We start from the raw sequence: 17,123 nt of genomic DNA, 5'->3' as shown, positions 1-17,123 counted from the left end.
GTCAAGGTCAGTCCCCGCTGACTCATGACTCTCGTCGTTACAGAGTCGCTCCGGTGTTTTTCTGTGAATGTCACACACACACACACACACACACTGATTCATATCTGTGTGTGTGTGTGTGTGTGTTACCGGGCTTGAGGTCCTTGAAAGTGCTTGAACAGCCGCCTGACTACGTAGTCCACAAAAATGCGAAAGAGTCTCTGAAACAACCACAATTAAATGCAATTACCTTGACTTCCTCATTCTGTTGCTTTGTTTTAACCGTGTTTACATGCGCGTCATGTGATTACATGATCACACATTTGCATAAACAAGCAGCTTATAATTCTGCTATTATAAAAACACAATTTTAGTTCTGTTTTAATGTGGTTTAAAAGAAGTAAAAAATGAAATCAACATTATTTGTATTTATATGAATAGTATAGAAAAAAACTACTTTAATGTTCTGGAAATGTAATATATATACACTCTGTGAAATATAATTATGATGAGTCTTTATACACACACACACACACAGAGACAGTAGCTACTTCAAATCCATATCATGCTTTGGGTTTATTTGCAACACGACCCATGGGAGGTGTTCCAGATATTACTTGCTACACTATAAGCGTAACGTGAGAATAAGAATAACATATTGTCTTGTTGAATTTTCACACCAGGCAGACGGCGTCTCGCTCTTATGAATAGTAAAATCCAGCGTCGTTGGTGTTTGTTATGTCGTAAAAAGACAAACGTTTTATCACAAGGTGGCAGCATTTAGTGAGTGGACGTTTTACGAGGTTTCCTGAATGCATCTCGAAGCTGTTTCTCTGAGCTCAGTTTTTTAATTCAAGAAAGGTTAAATATCTAAATTATGAACGTGGAACATGTTTTTGGCCATTATTTAAAAATAGGGACATAATTGAACTCATTCATTCACTAAATTCAGTTAAAGAGCGTCGTTAAACAGCAAAATGAGTTCAAATAGAATAAATATACGATATTATATTAATGAATGTGTGTGTGTGTGTTGCCCTGCAGTCAAACACAATTCTCTCTGACACACCTAAGTTTAAACACAGTCACTTTTTAGTTTCTAATCACGGCAGTCATTTCTGGTCAGCGCCCCAACAGAATTTCCTCCTCTTTATTATCTGATGACAAATTGCTTTTATCACCTGGAAGCAAAAAAACTTGTCTCCTTTTGTAATAACGGGTTACACACACACACACACACACACACACACACAGATGAGTGCAGCTGCTGCATATGAAGTCTGGTGACACGTTGTCCTTGAGTCTGAAATAGTTTTGGAGTGCAGCGGCTGAGTAATTGAAGTCATTAGAGGAAATTAGTGAATTATTGCTCCTGCATCTTCTCATAAGAGACTGATTGTAGTTTAGCTTCGCCGCGTCACGCTGCCTCCGTCTCTCCTCTCGGCCTCTTCTCATTCATTTCCTCTCCGCACTAATTCATACCACTCCATATTTTCCACTTGGTCTGATCTTTACTGTTTTTTCCTGTGGATTGACCAAAAATATGGAACTAATAAGAGTCACAGGATATACTGCTGTACCTGAAACAAATATTTCAAGGAAATAACGGAATATATTACGTATTCAAATCACTCCTCGAGCCAAACCCAAAGCTTTATTGTTATTCTTCATCGCTCTGTGTCGTGATTGGATTTTTGAGTTCATACAGAAAAGAGATTATCCTTTTATTTATAGATTTATACGAATTAAAGAAGACAAGACGCGTGTGTATGTGTAAAAATGAAGAATTAAGAGTGTAATTGCCTTCACCCACGACCTCCAGGGTGTCTGTGTGTACACGTGCAGATCCAGGAACTAAGAACCGACCAGATTTAAGTCAGAAAGCGATAATAATCTCTCACACGGCGACGTTTCCACTCGGAGCCGAGAGCGACTGATGCTGAGCTTTAATAATCTTATGTTTCACACTCGCACAGTGTGAATATGGATGCTGCCTTCAAGCACTCCGTGATTTTATAATCAATGCCACATAACAACCACCTCACTCTCTCTCTCTCTGTCGCCCCCTGTTGCCGGTTTAGGGCCGCTGCACACGGGAGAACTGCAAATACCTCCACCCACCCGCTCACCTGAAGACCCAGCTGGAGATCAACGGGCGGAACAACCTGATCCAGCAGAAGACGGCGGCGGCCATGTTGGCTCAGCAGATGCAGTTCATGATCCCGGGCACCGCCATGCAGCCTGTGGTGAGTTTGTGGCCCCGCCCGCCGATGTTTTCATATCATACATCTAATCGGAGAATTTGGTTAGTGGAGTTACTGTCAGTGTCTCACACACACACACACACACACACACACACACACACTCTTTAAAAGACACTCATCGCGGACAACATGGCTGCCAGTGAGGAGACAGAGACTAAAACTGATTTTAGCAGCTTGTTAACATCTATGTCTGCAATATTTTAATATTTGACAAGAGAAAAACTGAAGCTTGTGTCAGTTTGTAAATCATTTTCTCCCCCACACCAAACCCCATAGAGAAAATCAGTTTTATTTTACATCGCGGCACACAGGAGTTGTTGATCTACTGCTGCCTCCTTTAGTATGTTCAAAGGTGTTATTTTTATGAATTCTGTGTTTGAAATCTTTAATTCTGATTAACATAAGTGACACAAGCTGACCACAAGAGGCAGCGGTTGACCAGCAGCTCCTGTGTCCATGCGAGCTAAAAACACTGATTTTCTCAATGGGGTTTGGTGTGGGAGAGCGAGCGCTTCACAAACTTCAGTTTCCTGTCAGAAAATACTTTTTAGGGGGCAAGAAGAAGTGACAAATATATCCTTAAGACATTGTAGATTTGAGCTGATGTAGATCCTATTAGTTTACAACCCCACAAAAAAAGGTGAACTACCCCTTTAAGCTAGTCTGCGAGCACACGAGGGTTCACTGAGGTAACATGACGAGTCAGTGACAGTTCATCGCGCAGACCTTTGATGGATATTCACCTGAGAGAACAGGTTTTAGTGGAGGACGGCCGTGTCTGTTTACACCGCCGCTGCAGTCGCGGTGCCCTTGAGCAAAGCACAGCGATCCTGAGCTGCTCTCTGGGGGGTTTGTGCTCTGCAGTCAGGCGCGACTGCCAGGTGTGAACATGTTTAACTGCATCAGCGTTGAGTTCCTGCGTCGCTGAAAAAGAACACGCGTGCTCAGCGAAATCTTCAGCGCTTTACAAGGAGGGTTAAAAACATAACTCTTCCCTTATTTCTACCCTTAATTCCCCTCTCTTCTTTTCCTCATAAACCTTTTCACTCGCCCATTTCTCAATGTAGATCCACCATTTATTTCAAATCTGCTTCTTCTGACTAATCTTTTTTCATTACAGTAGCCACTTCTCTGCCCTTCATCCTCCTCTTCCTGCGTCCTTCCATCACTTTAAGTCTTTCCCCCGCTAATAAGCCAAAGATGAGACGGAAGACATTTTTTTGGTGACTTTACTCTTTTGTCCGCAGCAGACGTTTCCAGTCAGCCAGGGTCTGGGCTCCGGTGCGGGACTCAGCTACACGCCGTACCTGACTCCCATGTCCCACAGCATGGGCCTGGTGCCCACTGACATCCTGCCCAGCACGCCCGTCATCGTCCCCGGCAGCCCGCCCGTCTCCGTGACCGGCGGCTCGCCCTCCGGCCAGAAGCTGCTGCGTACCGACAAGCTGGAGGTGACACAACCCATTCACGGCTCTCTCTCTCCTTCTCTTTGCCTTTTAAAGGGTTAAATTTCAAGCTGAAGTAGCTTTAAAATATTGACTCATTTAAAGTTAATATATAAATAAAATGACAGCAGTTTTTGGGAAGGTGACATTTTCTGACGCTAGGAACAAATTAGTAAGTTTTTTTAAAAGATCTGACACAGCAGAAAAATAATAATTATGCATACAAATCAATGTTTCAGCCAATCATTGACCCATCCCAGGGCCTAATATTCTCCTTCAAATGTGTTTTATGGAAATTATTGTAGTTTTTATTTTTTTTTCCAATAAAAAAAAAAACAGTGGAGTTGTTATTTTTAAAAATATTATTACTATTTGATATGTATATTTCAGGCTGAAGTAGCTTAAAAGACTGACTTATTTAAAGTGGAAGAAAAACAGTTTTTGTGAAGGTGACATTTTCTGCCACTAGGAACAAATGAGTAAGTTTTTTAAGGAACTCTTAAGGGGCTCAGTTTTCTCTGCTTCTCTGTCATCATTGCAGTTTTACATTATTATATTTTACCTGAAAACACACAGACATTGAGTTAAATTACTCAACTGTTTCATAAATTAACTTAAAGTTAAATTCTGGCAGCACTGTTAACGTTACAACACATTTAACAGCTCAATGGACGTGAATAGATGCACTTTGAATTAACCTTCAGCTGATGAGCCTAAAGAAGCAATTGAGGCTTGAAAAACCTGTAAAGTTAATTTCAGTCTATTAAAATCTGGGACCACGCCACTTGTTGAGTCACAGTTTGAAAAGGAAAGGCTGGTAAATTGTGAAACCGCGGCCGCAGCAGCAGCTTTGTTTTTTGCTGTGTTATGATTTGGTCACTGTGCAGAGAGCTACACCCTTGTTTTTACCTCTGAATCATCGTCAAACACAAGACCCAGCGTGTGTGATTCTGTCGTGATAACAGCAATGATATTAATGATAATTATAAGAGTAACAATAATAATAATTATGATAATTAGGAATTTACAGCAAACGAGCACAGAGGTCAACGTCTTCCCCCCCTGGAGAAGTGTTATGATTGGGAAGGATTGCATATGGAGAGGGTTTTTCACTCCTCTACATGTCATAAATATAAACAATAACCTCCCTAAGACCTGGAGGTGATGCGTAGGTGTGTGCCTGTATGTGTTTTTCTCTAGGAGTGCTATCACTTAGCAACTGAATGAAGTTGGCTCTAATGAAAGAGTCCCTCAGAGACGCTCATACACTCCCACACAGTGTGTGTGTGTGTGTGTGTAAAGCAGATCCTCCTGTGATTGTGTTAAACACGACTGCTTCACTGCTTCACAGTCATTCGGGTTTGAAACCCTCCTTGCATGTGTTTAAATAAACCTTAAGTCTAATTTAAGCCTCATTTGTACAAACATCAGTATGTTCTGTGTTTTATTTCCTCATCACACGATTGAAAACAGACCAGAAATCTCAGTTAATTTTCTCAGTTAGTTGTTTGTCGTCGTCCACAAAATGTCATAAAATGTTGGAAAATGTTAATCGGTATTTGTTTTCAAATGTCTTGTGTTATACGGAGCAAAGTAATCTGAAAAAGCAGTCATAATTGCATTAAAAAATCAAGTCATCGATTAATAATCGCAGCCTGGTCTTCGCAAAATGTTATAAAATGTTCGTATTTTGAATTTCTCAACCTAACATGAGAATAAAGAGAGGTTAAAGGTCCATTTTGTACAATTTAGAGTCATAAAACTGTGTTCTGTTGGATTTATTACCTTATAACGAGCCCTATGTCCCCATATCTGCTATATGTGACTTCTCCTCTAGATGTCACTAAGTCCTACACACTGGCCCGTTAACAATTTCTTTGGTAGTGTCACATTTTGAGCTTATTCCACGGCAGATAGTGAGCTTTTAAAGTTCAAGATTTTAAACACTCACAAAAACTAAATAAATCATATAAAAATGAAATAGCACTCTAGTTTTAGTGTTAGTTGTATAAAATAGAATTAACTTCAGTTATTTTTCTGTTACTGCTGATTTATGACGCAGTGAAAACTCAAATATGTGTGTGTCTTTGTGTGTGTGTGTGTGCGCTCCCCCGCAGGTGTGCCGTGAGTTCCAGCGGGGCAACTGCGCGCGCGGCGAGACCGACTGCCGCTTCGCCCACCCGAGCGACAGCCCCATGATCGACACCAGCGACAACACGGTCACCGTGTGCATGGACTACATCAAGAGCCGCTGCTCCCGCGAGAAGTGCAAGTACTTCCACCCGCCGGCGCACCTGCAGGCCAAGATCAAGGCCGCGCAGCACCAGGCCAACCAGACGGCTGTGGCCGCACAAGCCGCCGCCACAGCTGCAGCCATGGTGAGCGCACGACACCACAGGAAACACGCGCTGTTACTCTTATGGTAGAGCTGCTAAAGTTCAGTCGACGTTGAACCTTCCACTGAGATCTTATCTTTTATGATTATTATATTGCCAAAAGCTTTTTTTATAAGCAAGCACGGTAACAGGGGACCAGAAGTAACTTCCTGTAACAGTGTCATTTGCTTTATTTGTGTGTGTGCGAAGACAACATGCAATCACTGATTACAGATTAGTTAACGATTAAACGTAAAAACAATGCTGTCAAAGTCAAACGTTTCGCTTTGTCTACGTATGTTTGTATGAGGTCTTGACTCACTGTCAGCACTGATTCCACTCTGCGCCACAGATGCTCCAAACATGGCTGCCGCTGGGGACAAGACAAAAAACAGATTTGATTTTTCTACGCCTCATTAAGTCTGCGATGTCTTTGTCTGACCTTTTTTTGTGGCTGCAAACATACGTTTTTGTTGCTTTGTAGACCGCTCACTCGCTCACTCGCTCACACCAAACCCCATAGAGAAAGTCAACGTTTTTTTCTTCACGGCACACAGGAGTCGTTGATCGACTGCTGCCTCCATCAGTAAGTTCAAATGTCTTATGTTGTGTATTCGACATTTAAAATCCTTCGTTCAGATTTACCTGAGTGACACAAAGTGACCACACGAGGCAGCAGTAGACCAGCAGCTCCTGTGTCCCCGCGAGCTAAAATCACTGATTTTCTCTGTGAGGTTTGGTGCGGGAGAGTTAGCTGTTAAAAAACGTCCGTTTCCAGCCTGAAAAGTGTTGAAAATATTCGTAAGACATCGAAGACTTAAGCAGGAATGGATTTTATATATATTATATTGTGTAGATAGGTGTAGTTTTTGTGAGGTGGTTAAAATAGTTGTTTTTTTTTGTCCCTGGTGTCCCTGCTGGCGGCCGTGTTTCCAGCGAGTTCTGGGTGACACCCGCACTTCAGAAAAACCTGACCTGTCCCTTTAATGATGACTCACTGGGGAACATAAAATGTGGAGCGCTGCTTTATTACTGTAAAAACAAACATACCCACCTGGCACCTCTGCTGGTTTGGCTTCTGTCAACAATAAACAGGGTTTAGTGAAGACTCAACGCTGCTGCTGCTGCTGCAACAACAACAATCTGCCGCTCTCTGACCGCGCTACTCTTTTTTTTATTTATTTACAAATGCCCTTGGTTCACACAGAGACAATGTGCTGGCTCACCCCCCTCTCATCCCATTCCCTCCCTGCCTCCCTCCCCCCGTGCTCTGTATGATAAATGCAGCTCTCTGCAGATCAGTGCAAATTGAATCAGGGATGGATGAGGATGTAACATCACAGTCCGTGTGGGTGGGGATGAGGCAGGAGTGGAGAGGGGTTACCCCCCCCCGCCCTGTGTTTCAGCTGGATAAATAAATACCCAGCAGTCTGAGGGGAGAGACAGGCAGGTGGCAGTGCAGACAGACAGCTTTCATCTATGCCACACCCTCCTCCCTGCTCCGAGTGGCTTTTTTGGCTGCTGCGCTCGCACACACACACACACCTTGCACTGCATCAGTGTGCTGACGCCTTTCCTCCATGGCATGGGCATGCTTTACACGTCGCACAGAACTCCCTCTCTCCCTCTCCCTCTCATTGGCTGCCTCCATTGCCGCTTCTCTCTCTCTCTCGCTCTCTCGTGTTTTCTACATACGTAGTTCCACAGTGCAGATGTTAAGTTAACCGTGAGTCAGCGCTGGTGAGTGTCGTTGCAATAAAGGTCCAGTGTGTAACATAAAGATCATTTGCTTTGCGTAGCCTTAGATTAAGACTGTAGTATGTACTCTCTCGGCCGGGTGCGTCGCATCCTTTAAACGAAGTAAATACAAAAGAATGCTTTTGTTTGAAGCATATTTCTGTTTGACCTACTTCTTCTCTACTTTTGTTTGTAGTATCTGCCAAAAATGTATTCCTTATTACTTACTAATCTATTACTTATTACTGACACAAGTTTGTACCGACCGCAGACATACAGGGTACATTATTGAACATACAACAGAACAAAGATTTAAGAGAACTGAGATTTAAGAGACAGAACCAAACACTTTTGATTAGAAGGCTTTCACGGTAGAAACTGAATGAACTACTCAAAAGGATGTTTGTATTAAGGCGCTGTTCCATTATTCAGCTCTAGCACTACTTGACTTGAGTCTACTCGGTTTTTTTTCTTTGCTTTTCCATCAGTAATAGTTCCTGGTACCTGGAAACATCTCTGTAAACATGAAGCGTTAATCTCCAACATTAACATTTAACAGAGGATCCTCTGATTCTAATGATTCAGTTACACTGAAAACGACTGCTTTACAAGTCACGAGTCTTTAAAACTGACGTTGACCTCCCTTGTGGTCTGTGAGGGCCACCGTAGTTCCCTCATCATTAGCTGTCACTCGTGCTTACACACTGGTCCTTTAAAACAAGGACTGAAAATGTCCTGAATATATTCTATTAACGGACGACGGTCAGCACAGTTTTTAACGATTGTCTCACCTCTACGACTTTTCAATCAGGTGAGCGGGCGTGTCGTCGAGGCTTTAACTCACACGTTTGCTCCTGTGTGTGTGTGTGTGTGTGTGTTTTTCCCCACTCTCCAGTTTATCAACTTTATGACCCAATTCCCAATTTACCATGCGCAGTTACAAGCCGCGCTAAAGGTGAGGAGGGTTAACCTCGGCGCGGCGACTTGTTTAGTCAGCGCCTTCGAGCCAATCTTCTGCCGCCTCGCGGCCTAAAGCCGGGGGAAACTTTTTATTGAACCATAAAAACCCTGCATTGCTGCTCTGCTGCAAATACGACCAATACAGTCACCAATAACTCACTGTTTTTAATTTAAAGTAAATTGGCTGTATTGAAGTGTGCTGCAGACGAGGTTACATTAAGACTCTCCTGTTTTAATCCCCGGGATTACACTTTTTTATTCATCGCTTATTCACTGTGTTGTTGCTTCCCCACGCTGTGACCTCCTGCAGTCATCTCTGCTCTCACTTCCTGTCGAAAACATCCTCCATTTTTGATTCACACACTTGTCTGTGCCTCTTTTTAACACCGACAGTGCATCGTTCGCTCTGTAACGACCAGAAAGAGAGAAAACGCCACATACAACTACACAAGAGGCTTGTGCATGGAATCATCGCCACATTCATGTCATCTTTTGTGTGTGTGTGTCCCCACTCTTTAAAGTGAGAATAAACAGAGCTCCACATTCTGGGATTAAACTGCAAAGACATATTTTCAAGGTGTCCATTAACGTCTCCTCCTCCTCCTCGCCGGTCATTTTGACCTCAGTTCACAGTAAAAGTAAATAAAAAATCATCTCAGCGACACAAAGCGACATGGGAACAAGTCAATACTGTGTCAGGGTTCCATGGAGAGTCAGGGATGTGATTGTTAAACTGCTTTTTGTCAGCGTTGTCTGGACTGTGATTCACCAGGTAGATTTAAAAACATTATGCTGCTAAAAAAACATTTAAGATTCAAATCTCCACGTTCCTGCCGCAGAAATAAAAATACAGAGGCCAAATTGTAGCTGTACCTAATAATCTGACCACATAAATGTGTCCAGATCTCGCTGCCGGATGGAAACGTTGTTCTGTGTCGTCATTTGTGTTGACATTATTATATATTTTGTACTATTCAATACTAAAAATGCTTTTCCCAGTAGTAAAAAAAAACAAAGTTAATAATAATGTAGATGCTTTTGTTGCTTTTGTACTAATTCAAAAAAAAAAAAGGAAAGAAAGAAAAATTGGTAGTAATGTTTCTTCAAAGTAAAACAAAAGAAAATGATTTTTTGTTTATGTGCATGCCTATTGTTTTGTATGTGGTATACTTGCATTCAGATTATTTTTGTTTTTGTTTTTTTCCTTCTCACCTACCCACAATGCAATGCTGTCCCCCATGACGCACCTCTGCTTGCTGTTACCTGTATGTTAATACGCTTGAATCCCATTGGCCCACTGCCATCATGTGCTCGCTGCCTGCTAATTAAAGACTCAGTCGACTGCCAAAGCAATGAAGCGACCCCTCGAGGCAACTGTAGACCTGGTACTTTGACCTTTCACCTTTTGCTTTGCATGTAGCTTCTTTAATTGTACTGTAGCCACTCACAAAAAAAAAGAAAATTAAGTTCTCTCTTTTGTTGTTTTTTGTGAAACTTTTGAAAGTATTTGAAATAGTTTATGGTTGTTTACTGAATGAAGTAGATGGTAATGCTAACGTAGTCTTCTGTAACGTGCTGTTGTTGACTGCCTTGCTATGATTTAATTTTCTCATTGTCTTTGTGCTAGTAGTTTACTGCAAGTTTTCATTTGTTTACTGTGCTGTAGAAAGACAGAATGTTGATTTATGGACATTATTCAGCTCCAATCTGCCTGTGTTTTTGTCACGTGTGTGTGTGTGTGTGTGTGTGTCTGTGTGTGCGCGTGTGTTTCGCGTGGCCAGGCGTTTCCCCACGGCGTCCTCCAGCCGCTACCAAAGAGACCGGCACTGGAGAAGAGCAACGGAGCGAGCTCCCTGTTCAACCCCAGTGTTTTGCACTACCAGCAGGCACTGGCCAACGCACAGCTGCAGCAGCCTGCTTTCTTTCCCACAGGTGAGAAACTCCCTCGTGGACACACACACTTAACCCTTTAATTATCACACACACATCTCTTCCATCTGTTTCCTTTTCAAAGACTTAAAGACAGAAGTTGCTTTGACGAGAACACCAAATCGTCCAAAATAATCAAGATTCTGCATAAAGTATTCTGCAATAAGTAAATATATATATTTAAACATTTATCATCTTAATTGTGATACAAAATATTACTTCTACTTGTGATAAAACAAAAAAGAGGATTAAGGCCACATGTGGATATTTTTTTGGAAAACAAAATAAAAAGCCAGGATTCTGACTCATATCTCAGTATTCTGACTCTTTCTTGTTTCTACAAACTCTCCTCCGTACAAAAACATGAATCTCTTGTTTTTTAATAATTACAACAAGTTCTGTGAGTTAGTTTTCAGCTTCTTCACTGTGAATAGTTTGGCTGTACATCACTCTCAGCAAATAAGAGGCTCTGAAACTGTGATTAAATGTAGAATTAAAGGTTATTTTAAAAGCGATTGCTGCTGAATTTATGGTTTTCCCAAAGGGAAAGTTTAAAAATAAGCATTTAAGGTTCAAATCCTCTTGTTCCTGCCACAATAATAATAAAACAAAAGAGCTTAAAGTGTAGCTGTACTTAATAATCTGACCACAGAAATGTTGCTGCCAGATGTAAAAGTTGATTGAACTGAATCATTTTTAGTTTGTGGAGAAAACCTGACCTTTGAGTTTTCAGGTGAGTCGACATTTTACTGCATTCATTGATTAGATGATGATGAAATGAATCCGCTCTAATGTAAACAATAATCCATTGTGCATAATCATTGTGAGTGTGTTAATATCACACAAATACGCTCTCTGACTTTGTTTCAGGGAAGAATCCAATAAAGAAAAACAATCTTTAGGCCTTTAAAAGAAAAATAATGGCAAAGACAAACCTATTCAGTTTGTATTTAATCCGTCCTGGCAAGAGCAACGAACAATAATCTCATTTATCAAAAGCACTTTTCCAATTTTCCCAGAATGAATTCAGGGCCTCGTCGTATTCCTCTTCAAGTTCTTTTACCCTCGAGCGAAAGGACTCCGGTCCAAACTGAGAGTAGCTGCAGAGCCTCGGGTTAAACTGCAGCGCTCGTGATTCATGTGGACGCTCGTCTGCTTTCTACCTTCTCGCTAAGTTTCCCTGCGCTGTGGAAATGTCTCCTGTGTGTCTGTCTGTGTCTGTGTGGACATGTGGCTTTGGCTTCATGTTGGGTGTGTGATGTTTACTGTGATTAAATGACCCTGCATGATGCTGCTGCTGCTTCTGCTGCTGCTGCTGCTGCTGCTGCTGATGATGTCGCCTCTGTGCTTTTCCTTCCTCTTGCAGTTTGTCTTATCTCTTTTTCCGATAAAGTACGTCTTTGATTATTTATTATCACCAAAACATATGAGACAGTGTTTGAATAACACGCGTAAAATCTAAATGAAAGTCATTTGGGTCACGAGAGTTCAGGAGGAAAATGCCGTTAAATAAACTCCACGTCGTATAAGTCACTCATTACCCATCATTCCCTTTCTTTACACCTGTAAACGTGAAACAATTAAAGCTGTTATCAGCGATGTTTTTCTTTAATCTCACTTCCTCTACATCACCTGAGGAACACATGATGTGAAGGGGGCGGGGCTTTTATAACTACACCTCCGCCTTTGTGGAGGAATCTGGCTCTTTGTTGGGTGAAGGAGTTTCTGACACGTGGTCACAGAAGTCCATAGAGAAAATCATCGATTTTAACATCACGGCTCACAGGAGTTGTTGATCCACTGCTGCCTCTGTCACCAACTTTAAATGTGTTGTTTTGTCAAATCCTTTGTTTGGATTGACCTCAGTGACACAAAGTGACCACACGAGGCAGCAGTGGACCAGCAACTCCTGTGTCCCCGCAAGCTTAAAACCATGCTTTTCTCTATGGACTCTGGTGCCGTAGAGTGAGAGTGAGTGAGAGTGTGAGAGAGTGAGAGAGTGAGTGAGTGAGTGAGTGAGTGAGTGAGTGAGTGAGTGAGTGAGTGAGTGAGTGATTAACCCCATCTGACATCACCACTGCAACAGAAGCACTGGAGTTTTGTTTTTGTCTTGTATAAATAACCTTGTTGTTGTTGTTGTTATTATCCTCCCTCTCAATTAACACGTTTCTTTCCTCCTCTCTCTCTCTCTCTCTCTCTCTCCCTCTCCCCCTTTCTCTCTCTCTCTGTCTCTCTGTCTCTTTCTCTGCATGAACACAACAGGGTCAGTCTTTTGCATGACTCCTGCTAGCAGTCTTGGTAGGTCCCGACCTTCCCTTTGCACTCACACCACGCACGTTGTTTGATGTAGTAGTTTGGGGGCGTGTGTTTGTACTGTGTGTGTGTGTGTGGGGGGGTGGGGGAGGAGGAGGAGCGTCTGCAGCTCTTTGCAGGTGAGACAAAAACAGCGTCTCTGCACCGCCTCGTGTTTTTTGTGTCGCCTGAGAAGAGTTCCAGTCCTGGTTTCTCTGCTAAATGATCGTGTTGATGATTTAAACCATGTGAGCTGAGACTGTGACGTCGCAGCAGACCGATGTGTTTGTTGTGAAGCTGTAGGTCTGTCTGCTGTGCCCCGTGTTGATCAGGAAATTTCAAATCAGTTTCCCAGAGAAATTTACAAACAACGGGACGGGAATGAAAGAGTCTTTAGTGTTTTTGGCGCGGTGGCGGCGGAGTTAGCCGACTGTGTTTCTGGCGTCTCCCCGCTGCTCGGCTTTATCAGCCCACATTTATTTAAGAGACAAATAGGAGGAAAATTCCCGTCCCCGCTGCCAGACTTGTCTCAGATTTGTTGGACGTGTGGTGTCTTCTGTGCCCTTTAAATTTCTCTGGGAAATAAACAACCCCGAGCAAAACTGATTTTCCGTATAAATTTCCTTACTTGTGATTGTAATCAGCTTCTCTCCTCTTGTTTTCTGTTATTTTGTTTGTTTGTTTTTTCCTCCCACGCTCCCTTTTCTTTCTTTCTTTCTGTCCTTCCTTTGCTTTGCATTGTGAATGGTTGCATGCCATCTGCCGGTGTAACCCTAACGATGGCTTGCTGGCTCTCTGTAACATCCACCATCATCAACTACAACAACAACAACAACAACAACAACAACAACAAACGACACCGCCGCTCGCACACTCATCACAACTGCTCCGCCCACCTGTCCATTGCTACCCCCTTCCCCCTTCTCCCCTCTCCACCTTCCCCCGTCCTCTCCCGCCCTCAAAACAAAGTCCCAATGATGTACAGTGCTACGCCTGCTACTGTCTCTGCAGCAACAACTCCTGCCACAAGTGTCCCCTACGCAGCAACAGCACCAGCCAATCAGGTTTGCTCCTTTTAAAGCTTTCTCTCATCAGTCCCCGGAGCTCTGAATAAGTGCTGCCCTCCGAGTGTAAAGCAGAGGGCGCTGTCTGAGCCGGCGCGTCGCGTAAATCGGCCACTCGACGAGCACTTCTTCAGAGCTCCCACATTTGCAAAGTAGTAGTTTGTGTTGTGTTGTGTTGCACTACTTTTCTTTCTTTGTGTTTGCATGTTTCACTTTTGTTTTCCACTTCTGTCGTTGTCGTCAAAATGAGCCTCTCCATCTGCAGCAGGGGGCGCCGCTCGTGCGTGCCCCACACACACGCACACAATCCCTCCAGCTTTGTTTCCATACGCACCGCTCACACGTTTACCTTGTTTCTCCAGAAGGATCAATGTGAGTTACGAGCCGGTCAGAGAGAGAGAGAGACAATCACAGAAGTTGTCTAAAAATGGCGCTCCTGTTGCTGCTGCGTGTCAGCGGGAGCCAGGAAAGCTGCGCCCACGCCTGAATGCCAGGGTGACGCATGTGTGCCCCAATTTAAACCTGGACGATTTCAGGACAATGCTGGAACTCTGGCCTCATGCAGCTGGCAATCATTCTCTGCTCCAACGTGGACCGCGGCGGTTTTTAAGAGACACAAAGACCGAGGAGCCACGGGCAACAGTCGAAATTATTATTAAGAACCATGCTCCACTTATTCTCTCTCCTCCTCTTTTACTTGCTGCCTTTTTTAAAAGTGTGGTGGACTCGTTCTCAGCTTCTGTCGCTGCAAACATGCACAAGAACACAAGAGTTTTAGCCACTTAACAGAAGACTCGGCTCATAAAATCTACATCTGCTTAAGTCTTATTATATCTTAAGAAGAAAATCAGCGATTTTACCTCACGACTGCTGCCTCGTGTTGTCATTTTGACGTATATATTACACTATAATAGGTTAAGAAGCTGTTCAACACCATTTTCTGAATGAAAACTGAATTTTTTTGGTCAGTTTTGTAAATCATTCACTCTCCCACACCAAAGTCCATAGAGAAAATCAGTGATATAACATCACAGCACACAGGAGTTGTTGATCCACTGCTGCCTCCATCACTAGGTTCAAATGTCTTATTTTCTAAAATTCGGCATTTGAAATTTTTTGGTTAGATTTACTTCAGCGGCACAAAGTGACCACACGAGGCAGCAGCGGACCAGCAGCTCCTGTGTCCCCGCGAGCTAAAATCGCTGATTTTCGCTGTGGGGTTTGGTGCAGGTGAGCGTGCGGTTTACAAACGACAGTTTCCACGTGGACATAGCTGTTTAATGACAAAAGAAATGACATGACTGTAGATGTAAGGTAAGCCTCAACTTATACAACCACAGTTTAGAACACTGAAGTATTCCTTGAAATTGAAGCATTATTTCAAAAAGCCTCTCAAAAACAGCGTCTGCGTCTCATCTGCAACAAAAAATTGACAATAAAACGAAATCCCATCGTCATTTTAGAATTACAAATGAAAAAAGGGAGATGATTCTCCTCCAGTGAGGAGTACTTAGTGCTTTATTGCTCCTCATTGGCCGCCAGTGTGTGCACTTCCTGTGAGTCACCGTCTCCTCCTGTAATTGGCATTCAGCAACAGCAGCAGCAGGAAGCAGAGCGGCTCCTTAAAGATGCATGTGGGACAAGAACCCACACTGACGTCAGCGCTCGCTGTCTGCCTCCGTCTGCCCCCGCCCCCCCCTCACCTCGCCCCCGCCCCACCAGAGCCTGCATTACGTTAGGACACAGTCAACACGTAGAATCACCAGCTGCACTGCACACAGTGCGTGTCTTGTTTGGGTTTTCAGAATAAAACCAAAGACCAGGAGAAAGAGCCGGACGTTGTTATGATATCAATTATGAAACTGTGCGTCTCTGTGGCACATAATGGCCGCCGCACACACACAGGAGGAGGAGCGCAGAGAGTCCAGACACGACGGCGGGGTTCGACGTCCGGTCACCTTTTGACCTTCTGAAGTGTCTCTGTGACACGGCGGAGCGCGAGCCAATCACGACGCTCCGTGTGACGGCTGCATTTCACAAACGTGTCACCAACTGGTGGTGATGAGGTGTAGAGTCGCAGCACCCTCTGCTGTCTGAATGTGGTATTACACGTGAGAGCTGTGGCTGCAGACGTGTGAAGAACTGTCCGAGGGGCGGATCTGTGCCACGCTGTAATGTTCAATATTCATGTTTATTTTCCACCTACTGTTTAAAACCAGAGGCTTCTGTCGATTGTCTGTTAACAAACACACTGCAGCTGTGTTCTGTGTCGGCTCTCCTCTCCTCTTCTTCTTCTTCTTCTTCTTCTTCCTCCTCCTCTCGTTGTTATGTGGTGGATCATTTGTTTACATCTTAAAGAAAAGAGATGCTGAGGTTGCCAGATCTGAATCAAATGCTATTTTGCACCTGAAGAAAGTGGCATCTTTTTCTTTTTTTTTGTTTTTTTTAACCACATCTCAACAACAGACAAATAACATCCACAATTAAACACCATAAAAACCACTTATTTGTAGCCGGTTGGATAAAAATGTCTCTTGATCGACCACTCTTTGGTTTTAGCTGTGTTTAAGTCCAAAAACAAACTTGAATTTATGATATTTTCGCTTTGTTCTGGACGTTTCCTCGTCGTACATGAACACACCAGATGAAGTCTTACCGAGGACTTTAGCTAACACCGTTTGATCCAGATCTAACACCGTTTGATCCAGATCTTAACGAGACACCAGACGTTGATGAAAACCGTCACTTTTGTTCAATAACGTTGTGTTTTTCTTTTGTAAATAATGAAAAATCCACTGTCAGAGTTGTGGTTTCTCTCTAAAGTCCTCTTCCCTGTCTTCTCCGCATGGCTCTGTCTCTCTCTCTGTCTGTCTCTCTGTCTGTCTCTCTGTCTCCTCTGCAGATTATCCTGAAGTGAGCGTCAGGAAAGGACCGGAGTGTCTTGAAGCTGCACTAGGAAACCCAAAACAGCCCCTGTGTAAATACTACCTTGCCTCTCCTGTAGAGGTCCAACAACCTGCATGCTAAGAGTGTAACACTTCAATTTAACCGTAAGAACTGCAGTGCCGGTGTAACACA

The 17,123-nt window shown here is 43.2% G+C and overlaps 1 protein-coding gene across 8 annotated transcripts; it reads left to right on the top strand.

Annotated features, from left to right (window-relative positions):
• Positions 1–2,060: 2,060 nt before the first annotated feature.
• Positions 2,061–17,123, top strand: LOC122758823 (muscleblind-like protein 2a). 8 transcript variants are annotated; one of them, XM_044013186.1, is made up of 8 exons: positions 2,061–2,225; positions 3,491–3,694; positions 5,806–6,066; positions 10,092–10,145; positions 10,542–10,692; positions 12,952–12,987; positions 13,951–14,045; positions 16,948–17,123. In XM_044013186.1, the coding sequence occupies exons 1-8, from the start codon at positions 2,172–2,174 to the stop codon at positions 16,960–16,962; spliced, it is 870 nt and encodes a 289-aa protein (XP_043869121.1). In that variant the 5' UTR covers positions 2,061–2,171; the 3' UTR covers positions 16,963–17,123. The 8 variants fall into 8 exon arrangements, with proteins under 8 accessions (XP_043869121.1, XP_043869138.1, XP_043869158.1 ...); XM_044013175.1 differs by having other exon boundaries at positions 2,107–2,225; positions 13,993–14,045; XM_044013203.1 differs by lacking the exon at positions 10,092–10,145.

Source organism: Solea senegalensis, linkage group LG2 (assembly GCF_019176455.1).
Source record: "Solea senegalensis isolate Sse05_10M linkage group LG2, IFAPA_SoseM_1, whole genome shotgun sequence".
Classification (NCBI taxonomy): Eukaryota; Metazoa; Chordata; class Actinopteri; order Pleuronectiformes; family Soleidae; genus Solea; species Solea senegalensis.
Note: the sequence above shows the minus strand (reverse complement) of the source record. Positions and strands in the feature narration are given on the sequence as shown.